This window comes from Patagioenas fasciata, chromosome 5, assembly GCF_037038585.1.
Source record: "Patagioenas fasciata isolate bPatFas1 chromosome 5, bPatFas1.hap1, whole genome shotgun sequence".
Lineage (NCBI taxonomy): Eukaryota > Metazoa > Chordata > Aves > Columbiformes > Columbidae > Patagioenas > Patagioenas fasciata.
In genome coordinates this window covers 43,893,359-43,908,276 of record NC_092524.1, presented here as the reverse complement: position 1 = coordinate 43,908,276, position 14,918 = coordinate 43,893,359, and the positions used below count along the sequence as shown (strand labels likewise).

The window sequence follows — 14,918 nt, the reverse complement described above, 5'->3', positions numbered from 1 at the left end:
CCCAGTGTTGCTACTTGAGTTTGGGAAAATGTCCTTCCAGGACACACAGCCCTATAACTGTCTCTTCTAGTCTGTGCATTCTTTTGAAATGTGTTTTATTGACTGTGCTGGGACAGATTTCCGAAGTAGATGTACAGTTTGATCTGATTGGGCCGATCACTGTATTCTTGATCAAAAATTCATAGCCTCCTCCCATGAATAAGGAGATGTGAATGCACAAGATTTGAATTGTATACACATTCATTACCTTATACCCTTCAGCTTTTCTGTGAAATTCACATCTTCACTGACTTTCATTCCCTTTCTAAAATAAAAAAAAACAAAACGCAAAAAAAACCCCAACTTTTCAACAAGAGAATAGAAAAGAGGTGAACTAATTTGCATAAACCAGCACTAGAAATCATTCACTTGTCTTCATTTTAGAGCCTGATGATCCTCTCTTTCATTGAAAAAAAAATAAAAATAAAGTAAATACTCCATGTTTTTAAGTAGTGAACAGCTGACTATTCAAAGACTCTGAAAAATATCCAGGCCTTTTTCTCAGGTACTTTTTCTTAAATTCAGTGATCTGAATACTCTGTATTAAGCTACTCTGATTTGTCCACACCTTTTATCTTCTCCAGTGACTTTGGGATTTTCCTGCAAGCTTGTAAGGATGTTTCCAGCAATCTGGATTTGATCTCAAGTTCTATAATCAAATTGTTATGCTTTCAACTTTATTTAATTTTTTTTGGTTGTCAGTTGAGCTTGAACATTAGAATCTGTACCCCACTTACTGTGCTCTTCCAATGTACTGCCACAGTGGGGAGAGAGTCTGCCTCAGGAGGGGTAAAAAATAATGGTGTTCTTGCCATAAGCTCTGGGAAGGCTTGCAGATGTAAGATGTCTGCTGTTAAAAGCCAACAATACCATGAAACTGCATCCAATGAGAAAGAGGGAAGGTCAGAACAAGAAATAACTGCTCTGTATACTCTGGTTTCTGACTCTGTGGCTACTTATAAGAGACATTCATAGCGTTTCCTCATGCTTACATAGATACTAAAAAAACCCCACTTAATTAAAGCTTAATATTCCATACTTATGCCTGTACCTTTTCTTTCATTTTGAAGACCTTAAATGCAAAAAATGATAACTCTGCTTTGCTAAGAATCTGGCCCAGGACAGAGTTTCTTCCAGTGTATTTTCCACCTTTAAATTTTTTCATTTGAAAATTTTATTTGAAATCCTTAATTTGCTGTTTAGGCTTTGTTGCCCGGGCATGTCAGCTTTCTTAAAGTTGGGGTTTTTTTTAAGGTTTGTGAGATACACCATTCCCTGAAAGGCTGATAGAACTGGACTGATAAAGAAAACAGTCTAAGAAGCCAAAAAATGAAATATAATTACTTTTGCAACATAATTACCCTTTTCTCAGTTCAGAGGTCGACACTTAGCCACTTTCCAACACACACCTGTGACAGCTTCACTGCTAACTGAGATTAAAACATGTAAACTTCTTTTTAATTCTTTTAATAATACAGGAATTCTGATGTCACTCATCTTCATTGGAGAAATACAGTAGGGTTTTTCATTATTAAAGCATGGATTACCTAATTGTTTTCTGAGTGATCTGAGTTGCATCAGTATTATGGATTGGAATACTTGTTTTCAGTAAAGACCGAGTATTTTCTTGAATTGAATGTATCTGAAATACTTCCCTTGGGGCTCTTGCACATTATTTTTTCTTCTGTGTTGTTTGTGCTGTCTACTGAGGTATGTAGTTTTGCTGTCCTATTAACAGTTTTGATCAGATTTGTCTTTAGCTCAGATTTGTAGGATTTTCATGTAGTAAAAATTCACGTGTAAAATTCACTTTCTCCTTGTTCTTGACACACGGCTTAATGATATAAGACAAGTGCAATGAAGGAAGAGGCCTCAGTTACATGTCCTGGACATTCACAACTTAGGAAAACTTATCCCTGTCTCTCATTTCTTTATTTTCCCACTTAGGAGCATAGGGCAGCGTGTGCATCCCCTCCCGTGGCTGGGGACTGGTTGTACTAGTGCAATTCACTTTTGCCTTGACCAATGCAGTCACGTAAACTTTTTAGTAGCTGTTGAAGGCAAGCTCCAGTGAAGCAACATTCTCCTGACTTGAAAAAACAACAGAGCACAGAGGAAGTAGGCAGAGAAGCCGAGGTGCATTTGTTTCCATTCAGACAAGTGCTGTTCACAACAGTCACCAACAAATGCAGAACAGTCAGTTACATCAGTTCTGTGTTTGTATTTTGGATACGCAGCCTGCCTTGGTTCTCAAGATAAACCTCTGATTTCAGAATGAGATCCTTGGGTTTTTACAGTAATGTGTTAACATTAATAAACATTAAAGTAACAAGAAATGAATTTATTCTTTCTGGCTTCATGATACTGTGCTAACTGGTCTGAAATTAGTTAGGAGAGTCCTTTCCTCTTTCTCTCATTGCATGCAACTCCCTGATTGTCAGTTCCAGATCTTCGATGTTAGCTGCTAAAATTTTATTATGACTGTAAAATAATTCCTTTAAAATTTTGTAACATTTAATTCTGTCACACTGATAAAGGGGTACACAAGGAACTACATGTATAAAACTGTCACTAAAATTCCTGACCTACCTACCATACTGTTACGTGAAATATTGGCATCATTACTGTGCTGTGTTCTCTTTTCTAGTTTCCAAATAAAACAGTAGCCCAGGTTGCCTGCAGTATGCTGAACATGCTGATACATTATGTACATAGACTTCAAGTGTATCAAGCTGATTCACCTTTAAGAATTATTCAAGTAAGTAATTTTTTAAATTTTGAAAATCTAAATTCTTTTAAATGTAATAGTAAAATGTATTTCACTGAAATAAAAATACCAGAATATTGACAAGTATGTTTCACAAAATATTAAATTAGCAGAAACATAATCCTACCGATTTTTAATTTTATGGGTTCACATCATACTTGCTAACACAAATATTAACATGTAAAATGGCTATGTCTTGCTTATTTTTTCTCCAGTACAACTCTGTCTTTATTTATGTAAGAATATTGTCAGTAAAGTGCAGGGTTTTTTAATATTCAGTATCTTCAAATATGCTTATTTAAGTTTAAGTGAGAAAGTGATTACTTAAAATACAGATGTACATAAATGAAAAATAATTATTTTGAATACACTTTAAATGACAAGGGAGTAGACTGGCCTCTGTAACTTTGAACCACAGAGAAGAGATAGAGGTCTACCAGGTAACTGGAAAGAAAAAAAGTGTTGAAGCTTCTTAAAAGGTATAGCAAGCATTTGTCCGCTCCTCTGCAGTTGTATTGTTAAGTGGAGGCAGGGTATCTACAAATGCTAGTTGTTCTAAGAAATAATGGAGCTCAAATAGTTCCATACACAAATCCACATCAGGCTCCTTCCTGCACCCTACAAGTGTGTTGAATCAAGTTCTCTTCCTGCCTGGTATTTGGAGTAGCTGTGTAATTTCATTGTCCCTAATGCATCTACGTCAGTCAAGCAGAACATATTCCTTCAATGTCTTTTGCGAAATTCAATTTAAAGGTTTGGTTTGGTTGGTTGGTTTTTTAAGCGGCAAGAATACTGTAATTTTTCTCAAAATAACGGTAACAGAATTTAACCATGAATCTAGTATTGTGTCACATTTACCTGCGTAAAAACTCATTTTAAATTTAAATATATAAATGGTATTTTTAAAGAAACTGTGCTACATTTTCCCCAGATTCTCATAGCAACCATTACGCATCTGCTACCCAGTACAGAAGCTTCCTCATATGAACAGGACAAGAGGGTAAACATTTTTCATTTGTTTTTAATGTGTCAATTTAATTTCAAAGGTGCGTGACATGGTATTGTTACAAAATGTAAGCTGTGCTGTAAAGTGAGGATTCAGCTCTTTAAGTATAATGCAGTATAGTCTTCTCAGAATTCCAGCAGTATTTCTGACTTTTTCTAGGAAAATGTGCATTTAAAATTAATTGAGATTCATTGTTTTCAATAATTAAAAGTCTTCTTTTTCCTTATCTTCAGTAAACTTGCAAGCCAAGAAAGTTATGTAGACTTTTCAAACTTGTCTTAGAGTGAAAATATATTACTAACTTGTAGAGAGAGTACATTTCAAAATATTTGTAAGTTTTCGATTTTTCACGCCTTCTATTGTATGTGCATTCTTGAGCAAGATAGCTTGTAATTTTCAAATGAACTTGATTGTTGCCATCCTTCAGAACCATTGCTATCTTTTTGTATTTTCAGTGTGACTAAGACAGGCTCATTCTTCACTTGAAGCTCACAGGAGTACTCTCTGCCTCTTGGAAGCTGAATCTCTAGTGAATTATTTGGCTTTTCTGTAGGAGTGTGGGGCTCAATGGCCATTTAAACTTGGCACTTTGCAGTTTGTCGTTGCAGCTCTGTTGTTCTGGGCCACCCATTCCCACGGGAGCTGGTGTTCATATGGTGCTCATTTTGGCCTCCAGAGCTCCATTTTGCACTACAGCAGCATGGCAAGCAAGCCACCTTTCCACTTGAGATGCTTCCCATAAATCAATAAGTTTTCCCATGAGCTAATGCTGCTCGTTCTACTTCAAATATTGTAGAAAAAAATGGCGTACCTAGTTTGACAAACTTAGTCCTAATGGGTTCCTTAAAAATTGGTTTAATAAAAAAATACTCTGAGCCCTTCATCATTCGGTTTATTATACAGTGCCTCTGAGTGACGTAAAGTTGTAATGTATTATGTGAAATGAGTGTGATGTTTATGTCATTTATTAGCAAATTAGTTAAATGGATTTTCTTCTAAAGACTTATTTAAATTGGGAAATATTTTAGAGAATCTTACAGCTATTCATCTGAATTGTTTCCTCTACAGTAGCTAACTTTTAAAAATTAAAAATAATTATTTGAAGCCATTAATTTATTAATAATTTCATGTGTATGTATGTCTTAAGCTAATTCTGTTCTAGAGTCTTTAAAAACATCCCCTAGAGGGAGTTGGTTCTTTTGCTGACTGAGTAGCCCACAATACAGAAAGCAGTTGGATTTCTTTCAGATGGTACCTGATGCTGCGTAGCATTATTGACATGTTGTGAAGGAAATTCGGTGTTATTTATAAAGCACTGAACGCAGCTGAAATAATTCAGTTTTGTTTGATTCTTGATCACTTTACAGTGAGATTTCTATGCAGACCCATGCATCGGCCTTAATTTGGACGTGTGTGATCTGTCATTTTCGAAACAGCACACTACAAATCAATTTTGAAAAATCATGGGTATCTTCTTAAGCACAATATCTGCGCACAGACTTACCGTGATGAGAAATTGCTGTAGGGATGGTCTTTGTTAAGTACCACAGAAGCCGAAGTTTTTACTTGTGCTGTAGGTTTTGAACATACAGTGGCTTTTGAACAAGTGTGACCTGCCATTACTGCAGAAGGTTGACTCTGCTGAACTGAGAAAAGAGAGTAAAACAGAGAAGTAAAATACAGTGATAAATGTGAAGTAGCAGGTGCTGGTTTAATTGATTTGTAATTGAAAGTGTTTGTTCCAGTTGGTGGTTTCTTTACTTCTGTGCTTGTTGGACTGGATAATGGCCTTGCCATTAAAGACCTTGCTGCAACCTCTTCACACTACAGGAGCAGAAAATGATAAGACTGAAAGATCCGTTCTTAATTGTATATATAAGGTATATGTTTCTTTATTCACTAAATCAGAATTTTTATGTATGGAGATAGTGCCAGTTTTCATGGAAACAAAACCAGAACCTTTCAGTAAGCTGACTTCAGTTCTGCTGCTGAAAGGTGGAGTGCTGTCTTAGTTCTTTTGTTTTACTGTAACTGTTTGATCTTTGGTATATTTGGAATTCTTACTTTTGTCTTATGTTTTGTGATGTTTAGTCAAGGTACTTTTTGCCTGTCATACTGATAGCAGACATTCGCTTTGCAGGAGACCAGCCATACATTTAAGATGGATGAGGAAGTAGCTTTTTTATGCCAGGCGATTTTATTTAGCACTAAGCAAAATGAAAAGCACTGAGTTATAATTGCTGTCTGTAGGGACACAGAACAAAGACAGGCTTTTTTTTTTTTTTTTTTTTCAAGGGGAGGGGATTAAAACTTCCAGCAGCTTAGACCTGGCATATGTAATTAAGGAAGATAGGAGATCTAAAAATAAAGATAACTTTAGTGATTTCAGTTTTGTATCTTTTTTCTTTGTTGTTAAATTCCACTTCAGTGTAGACAGTGTTTGAACAATTTTCTTTGCCTCCTAGGGTTTGTTTCTGTAAACATTAAGCATTTAGAATTTGCCAACATTTTGTCCTGCCTACTTGGTTCTAACAAATCAATTAAAATGTAAATTAAAATTAATTTCTTATGAAATTGTCAGGTAGAAATTTCAGTAGTTAATGTCATTAAATTCTGTTTTTATTCTAGGTTCTGCATGGATGTGTCTATGGGTCTCAGTGTTTTAGCAACCCTAAGTATTTTCCTCTAAGCCTTTCTGATTTGGCATGTGTAGATTATGATCCTTTTATGCATTTAGAAAGCTTGAAGGAACCAGAGCCACTGCATTCTCCAGACTCGGAGAGATCTTCTAAACTTCAGCCAGTTACTGAAGGTTTGTCAAATTGCCTAAATACATTTTCTTTCAAAAAGATATTATCTTGGTTTCCAGTATTGAAGTGTTTGTCTAAAGCATAAGTTTTATATTACACCTAGACACTAGGTAAGGGCCATTAGTATGGAATGAGCTAACATAATTTTGAGCAATTACTGTTCGATTAACTGAAATAAGTATTTTCTGAACAACATGAAGATTGATTTGATATGGATTCTTCTGTGCTGTGTGTATCACCAAAAAGTGTTAAGTACTACAACATGGATAAATATTGCTTTTCATTTTACTTTCATTAAATTAGCATATAGTTTTCTTAATTTTGCTTCTTTTTCTAAGAATATTTTGGATTTCTCTCCTGTCTGAGCTTGCAATATTGAAAACGCTCTCTGGATTTTTTTAACCCATCATAATATGTTGTCAGTCTGTTTACACTGTTTAGAACAACAGAGTTATCTAAAAAGAAATAAATTTTATCTCATCTGATTAGACCCTTAAGAGACCAGGGAATTAACATTTCCTTCAGAACTTGAAAATAAAAATAACGAATCAAGAAACGAAGCTACAGGAGAGTAGGATATAGTATGCAGTGTATCTAGTAAATATCAAATGGCTACATTGGGAAGAAAATTGAAAAATATGAGATTAATACTGATACCAGAACCTCTGTGTAGTGCTATTCTACTTCCATATTAAGTTGTTCCATTTAGGCTTCCTTAAAGGTATTAAGAACCAGATAAATGCAGACGCTCTTTGTAGCAGCTGTGTGCTAACAGCAGGTGATTTTGTGGTCTGTAGTGACTACGTGCTGTTTTTTATGTAGAGAAAATGGCTAATCATTGTGCCCTTGTCTAAGGCATGCTTCATCATCCTCAAGTACTTTTTTGGCCAAAGAATTCTAAACATAGAGCAGTCCCCTAATAAGCTCAGTATTGGATTCAACAAGTCTGATTTGAGAATTATTGGCAGGAGGAGCTGCAATTATTAAATTTACTGAAGAATGAAGCAAGGTACTATAGTTGGCTTTTTGTCAAATGGCTGTGGTCTTATTAGAAAAAAGTAATCATCTGCTGGGTCAGAATGAAAGAGGCTTCGAAGGATTCATTCTGTCCTAATTACAGTCTCACCTATACATATTATGTAAAGCTAATATTTAAAGCATTTGCCAAAATTAACTTCCACTGCATGTTCTATTACAGCGTAGTGAATTGTAGTAGCTTTTTATGCCTGGCATCTTTTGTGTTCTGTAATAATCTGTAATTATGGGTTAGCAGCAAATGCTGTGTGGCTTGTTTAATCTGACAATCTGAAAAGACAACCCTGAATGGATTTCTCTTTAAATGAATGTAGTTGCACAAAGCTTTAGCACTGATATCTTCATTTTGCGTTTCCGTATGTGATCTGTTCTTTTATGATTTCTTGTTAAATTTCTAAATAAAAGTAATTTCAGATGTTCCTCTTATCTCTCCAAGATGAATTAAGACAGCTCCATACATTTTTAAAGTTTCGGGGCTCTGGAATTGTAAGTCAGATTGTGACATTTAATTGGCAAACTGCAGCATTAAAATGCAACCCTGGTCTTGCAACCTTGGCACTTCTAGTCCACATTGCCAGGCAGAGAATAGAGTTGGCGGTGCTTAACCAGTCGCTCAGCATCTGTTCTCCCTGGCATTGCTGCAGGAGTGAGAGAAGTAGTGTTAGTGGATAACACCCAGTCTGGGACTCGATCGGAACAGGGGGTCAGTTAGTGCAAGCTAGCAGCAGAGCTGTATGCCAGTGGGTCAGCCTCTTTTTTGGTAAAGTGAAAGTACTATCATGGTATGTTTTTCGAAGGAGTAAAAATAGGCAGGGCAGCAGTTGTAGGGAAATCAGGGAAGTTCTACAAGGAGGGGGTGGGGTTTGCTAAACACTTTCTTTGTGTTACAAGCAAAGTGAAAAGTACTGAAATGCTAGAATTCTTGAAGTGCTTTCAGTCAGTTTAATAGATGTGATTGACATACCCTGTTGTGCCTCCCATTGTTCAAGGTCAGATCCATCACAAGTTTTACAGACAGTTAGCCACAGTATAATGTGGTATGAAACTGTGATGATATGGTACTTCTGGTGATACAGTTGTGTGGTGGGGACAGGATCTGTTGAGAAGCTGGAGCAAGCCCGGCAATAATGGTCCAGTTCAGGGCCCCTCAGTTCAAGAAGGACAGGGAGCTGCTGGAGAGAGTCCAGCGCAGGGCAACAAAGATGATGAATGGAGTGGAATGTCTCCCTTGTGAGGAAAGGCTGAGGGAGCTGGGTCTCTTTAGTTTGGAGAAGAGGAGGCTGAGGGGCGACCTCATTCATGTTTATAAATATATCAATGGATGGAGCCAGGCTCTTCTCGGTGACAGCCAATGGTAAGGCAAGGGGTAATGGGTTCAAAGTGAAACACAAGAGATTCCACTTAAAATTGAGAAGAAACTTCTCAGTGGGGGTGACAGAGCACTGGAACAGGCTGCCCAGGGAGGTTGTGGAGTCTCCTTCTCTGGAGACATTCAAAACCCACCTGGACACATTCCTGTGTAACCTCATCTAGGTGTTCCTGCTCCAGCAGGAGGCTTGGACTAGATGATCTTTCAAGGTCCCTTCCAATCCCTAACATTCTGTGATTCTGCGAACAGGCACAGCAAAAATTTGTTAAATCCTCTGGAAACAGGTGATGTGGTGAGAGGACTCTTCCCTTCTCTGTTTCAGTAGCTTTCCAAGTACTTTCTCTCACAAGGAATCTGCTATACCTAGGATTATCTGTGAAATTGTCCTCCTTTCTGTAGGTTTCAGGTGAAGTGGTAGATTGCAGTATAAGATGCACAAAGAATAACTTTGAAATTGCTATCAAAATTTAAACCAGAACAAACCTGTAGCAGCTGGCAATAAAGGTGTGAGTAGGAAGCTTTTCTTGCATCATCAGAACTTGGAGACAAGTCCGTGGTGCTTTCATACATCTAAGGAATCACAGTGTTCCTCTAGCTAGTATTGCCAGTGGCTTCTTCTAGTGACAGTACATGCATACCGGTGCTGCCTGTGCTGATTAACTGCAGCTCACTAGCCTGGATTCAGTGTCCCCCTGAAAGAGGTTTGCTTCCTCCAAGGAAAGGAAAGCATTATAGCCATTCACTCTACAGTTCAGATGTGCAAAACCTAACTTGGACTGCATTGTGCTGTGATCTGCTTACCCGCTTCTGATCTTTTACTTGTCATTATGGGACCATGAATATATATATGAGGGAGAATTAAAATGGAACCTGTCCTTGAAGGCTTTTTTGTTATTAGTATTAAATGATGCAAACATTTAGGAAAAAGTAAAATTGAGTTTTTTGTGACCCTTATTTTCACAGGAGTGCTGGTTACATTAAAATAGGTAGTAATAAACAAGAAGTGCTCTATATAATCTAATGTTAATAGATAGCAAAATCAGACCATTGAATAGAGTCTAGTCATAAGAAAATAATATTTTATGGGATTTTTTTTGCAATTATAGCCAAAAACATTTTGAAACCTGTTTTCATAGATCACAAATCTATTAGAGACAGTTGTGATTGGAAGGTATTAATTGTATTACATAGACACAGTGGTCGATCAATTACTGATTTCATGGAGTTTCCCTAATTTGTCGTATTTCTCCAAACATATTTTAAACTTTTTGCATAGATCAATCATTTTTCCTAATATATTTCAGTTTCTGAAGGAAAAGTTTCTTCCATCTCATGTTTAGTCTTAGCTTTTATTTAAAAATTAGAAATATAAAGTACTTTTATTTTAAGGCTTTACTGTTTGCCTTTTTACCAAAAGGAGACCAAAAGTACACTTAAAAAAAAAATACGAAAAAAACCCCAACAAAACCCAACCAGACAAAAAAACAAACCAAAAAAACACTTTGTAAATGATGTATCCAGATTAGCATAGCTTGTGTTTTGTGAGGGATATTCTAGAGATGGGTTCTCTGTAACTGCATCTCTCTATACCTGAAGCTTGACATTAGAAGGAAGTGAGACTTCCTTAAGCCAATATAAAATACAGGTAGCTAAGCTAAATTGAACTCTTTTAGGCTCCTTTTAAAGGTAATGGAGAAATGAGAAGAGTTTCCAGAGAATGTTTCATCCCATTTCTCCAATTTGGGCTTCTAACTGAGATGAATCAGTCTATACAGGTGTATCATTCTTTAGATAGCTAAAAGGGTGAGAAGAGTTAAATTCCATCCTCAGTCATTACTTTTTCCTTCTACTACATTACTGTAGTTGTTTAGAAGCTGTTCAGCCAAAGTTGAATTAAAGAGTTAACAACACATCTTAAGGAAATTCAGGAATCCTCCATTCATGCCCCCGATACAAATTAGTGGTGATGGACCTTCAACCTTTCCACAAAAAGAGGTAATTTCAGGGACTGACAAAAATAGCCAATATAACATGCTTCTAGCAAATTACCTAGTGAGCATGTACACACATAAATTACACTGCCCAGGCAAAAGACTGTAGCATAAAGAGAGCAGAGAAGTGTTCACTCAGGAAGACAGGCTGGCAAAGCAACCACCTAGACGGCTTTAACGTGTAATGGTATAGCTTAGTTGTAGAATTTGCGGAAAGCTGTAATGGCTTGTGTTATTGCAAATTTTGATCTGCCCTCCAGAAACAAAGAGCATGATTTAGATACTCATTTTAAGAATTCTAATATGCTGAATGTCCAGTTGTTCCTGATTGAGGAGATGTGCTTCTGAGAATAAACTACTAATATATATCCTTTAAGTTGTGAATGCAATTTAAAATTCTCATATTTTCAAAAAGCAGTACTGACTTTGTTTTGTTTGTTTGTTTTCTAAGAGAAACCATCAACAAAATCTGATTTGCCATGTGACAAAAGTGTTTCAAGGCTGCTTTATTTTATTTCAACGTAACAGGTTATATCTTACAATTTACTTTTCAATGTGCTTCTCTTAATACTTTTGATTTTTCTGTGACATTTTTAGATCAACAATATTGTATTCCAAGAGAAGACTCAAAGAGAAGTACTGTTCTCATTTTATAAAAGAGGCAATGACAGATTTATATCCCAATCACTTTTTAAAATTTTAATTCCAGAGTAAAATTTTCAGAGAAAGAAGTAATGGACCTTCCAAACTGACATTTGTTATTCCACTCTTCACATCACCTTTCTTTTCCATACGTCCCATAGGCTCCTAAAGGAGTAAATTCATGCACACAGGCAAAGTACAACTGTGGTCAGGTTTGAGATCTTCAGGATTTGCCACAAAACAGTAATAGTAGTAACTTATATGCTAAAAGGCCCCTCTCATTTGTTCAGATTCTTCAGCAGAACTTCACTGAAGGCATTTAATCTACAGAGGTAGCTGGGAAGCTCACACACCTTTGCTCCCAGGAACCCGAGGAGAGTGTTACTTTCCTTCTCTGTGCAGTGCCAAGCGCTAAACGCTCGGCACAAGTATCCTGGCAAAGATGAACCAACCTCTGCAATGTCCAGCTGCTGATCAGTGCTGCACTGATTATTCTTCAAGCATCCAACTTAATTTCTCTTTGTCTTATATAAACTTGCTTACAGTTCTTTCTTATATTTCAGCAGATGGCACTATAACTTAATTTCCTTGTATGCCATCAATATCTGGACATTTAATTCAGCTTCACTGAATGTTTTTGTGTTTGTAAATTTTCAAACCTCAAGAAAGTTATAGACAATAAAAATAGACTATGTAATTTGTTTATATTAGTTTTCAAGGCCTTAATTTATTACAGTATTTGTCTTTATCCGAGTTTTGGAATAGTATAAAATTTAAGTTGATATTGCCAACTATTAACAAGATGAAATGTTCCTGTTTTTCCAGTTCAGATCTAGTGTTCCCTAAAGGTAAAAAAGAGCCAGAATCCAAAACTCTTAGATGCTTTACCCAAACCTTGTGGAAAAAAATAAAAGACAAATATTTACTAACTGTTTACTTTTGTAGATGCAGAATGCATACAGTGCTTCAGAAACTAAAGATCTGTCATGACAGTCAGTATACATTACAACTTTGTCTTAATTTTTCCAGTTAAACCAATTAAGACACATTAAACTGCAAAAAGAAATTTGTTTATTAAGCATTAGTTTTTATTGCATGTAAATACACTATATAAAGGGAGATGAGTTAATTATACCATATTTACACGTTCAAGAGGTTACATCTTCTCATTAAATACTGAATGAAGAAGTAATGTTCAGAACATTCTAGTCTGATGGATTTTTGGTGAAAAAGAAGGTGGGAAGTGTTTGCAACAGTTTTCAACGTTTAATGTAGTTTAGAATATATGATGTAATCCTGAGGAGAAGAGTCTTGATTTATCTTAGCCTTGTAAATCACAAATTCAGGGCATCCATCCTGTTACAAGAGAGAGGCTACAGACATATGTGCTGTGCTATACTGATCTTCTTGTCTCTTCTACCTGTGATCTTCTGTGGTGTAGAACTTTTGTGCATGGGCTCTTCGGGGGTCCCCTGAGCCAGTTGTGGGTTCTCTGCCTGACAGAATCGCTTTGACCAGCTCTGTACTTCATGAGTAACATAGAGTGGATTTGATAGAAGAATCCAATGCCAATAGAGTACTTGGTTAGCAGAGTGTGCCAAAAACATTAAGAAATTCCTTTTGTGAATTTAGATAATGTTGCATGCAAGTGGAAAGTATGCAACAAAGAAGGAGGTGCCAAAACCATAATGAAATACTAGTACTTTTCACAAGATGTATTCCACTTAAGATAGGTGCACTTACCTTCTATTCCTCCCTGCAAGTTTTTCCAGGCTGAAACTTTTAAAAATGCAGTTGAAACATGAGATTTGCTTTTTAAAATTTTTGCTGCTGTTAGATTGTGTTTGGTATAGATAGCCTGGTCTTTAATTTGGTACCTTAAAACTATCCAGCATTATTCTCAACCTAACCTGCAGCTATATGCTCCCCAGGGAAATTAAGATGGATTAGAGATTTTGTGCATCTGTGTTCCTTTGTTTCACAATGTAATAATGTGTATAAATATAAAAATCCATTGCAGTTGGAAATGGACGTTTTACAACACAATTATGATCTCTACTTCATCAGCAATTTAAGATTTCTTTTCACCAGATTAAAAAAAAAGATGTATTTTAGAAGAACCATGCTGATTACAAAGCTATGGTAAGGAGGTGTGGTAGACTGTAAATTAGTGAGGATGCTGCTTTAACTATCTTATGATTTTTTCATGCTGTATATATTTGAGACCAGCATTCATGAAAATACATATTTTCCATTACTGAGTTGGCTGTATCATAACCCTGCAGTGCTTGTCCTCTGTTGAAGACTCAACGAGGAAGAGGAGACCAAAAGAAATACAGAAATCTCAGTGTTGTTTTCTTTTAAAACCTGTATTCTTTCTCTTGCAGTGAAAAGTCACATGCAACAAGGGTTAATTTCTGTTGCTGCTCGTACTGTGATAACACATCTAGTCAACCACTTAGGCCACTACCCCATGAGCAGAGGTCCTGCTATGCTCACCAGTCAAGTGTGTGAAAACAACGACAATCCATACAGTGAAAGTCCTGAACTTTCTCCTGAACTTTTTGAGAAACCAAACCTTCAATTCTTTGTGTTAAACAATACTTCCCTGGTATCTTGCATACAAATCCAAGCAGAAGACGACATGCCTGGGGGAGGATTGTCTGCTGGACTTGCATCTGCTAATTCAAATGTTAGAATTATAGTGCGTGATCTATCTGGCAAATACTCATGGGATTCGGCCATTTTGTATGGACCATCATCTCTGTGTGGATCTTCACAACAAACGTCTTTTGCACTTTCATTATCTCAACAAGATAAACCAGAAGATGCTCTTTCATCCTTTGAGCATGTGGAAGATGTATCTGCAAGGGATGGAATTACACTCCAAGTAAAAAAGAAATTTAGAGACACTGTACCAACATGGGATACAATTAGGGATGAAGAAGATGCCCTTGATGAGCTCTTGCAGTATTTAGGTGTTACAAGCCCTGAATGCTTACAGAGAACTGGTGTCTCACTCAACATTCCTGCCCCTCAACCAGTCTGCATCTCAGAGAAGCAGGAGAACGATGTCATCAATGCAATTCTGAAACAGCACACAGAAGAGAGGGAGTTTGTTGAAAAGCATTTCAATGATTTAAATATGAGGGCTATGGAGCAGGACGAGCCAACCTCACAAAAGCCTCAGTCAGCATTTTACTACTGCAGATTACTTCTCAGTATACTGGGAATGAATTCTTGGGATAAAAGGTAAAAT

The 14,918-nt window shown here is 36.5% G+C and overlaps 1 protein-coding gene across 11 annotated transcripts in view; it reads left to right on the top strand.

Moving 5' to 3' along the window:
- The window catches only part of RALGAPA1 (Ral GTPase activating protein catalytic subunit alpha 1), a 142,209-nt gene that overhangs the window by 81,170 nt on the left and 46,121 nt on the right, over window positions 1-14,918 (top strand). For all 11 annotated transcript variants that reach the window (XR_010651401.2, XM_065838424.2, XM_071809402.1 and 8 more), the window contains 5 exons: window positions 2,687-2,797; window positions 3,738-3,806; window positions 5,558-5,692; window positions 6,441-6,624; window positions 14,047-14,911. Coding sequence is in view for 10 of the 11 variants with exons in the window: in XM_065838424.2 (XP_065694496.1) it covers window positions 2,687-2,797; window positions 3,738-3,806; window positions 5,558-5,692; window positions 6,441-6,624; window positions 14,047-14,911 (1,364 nt within the window). In the remaining variant the exon portion in view is untranslated. The remainder of the gene's footprint in view (window positions 1-2,686; window positions 2,798-3,737; window positions 3,807-5,557; window positions 5,693-6,440; window positions 6,625-14,046; window positions 14,912-14,918) is intronic.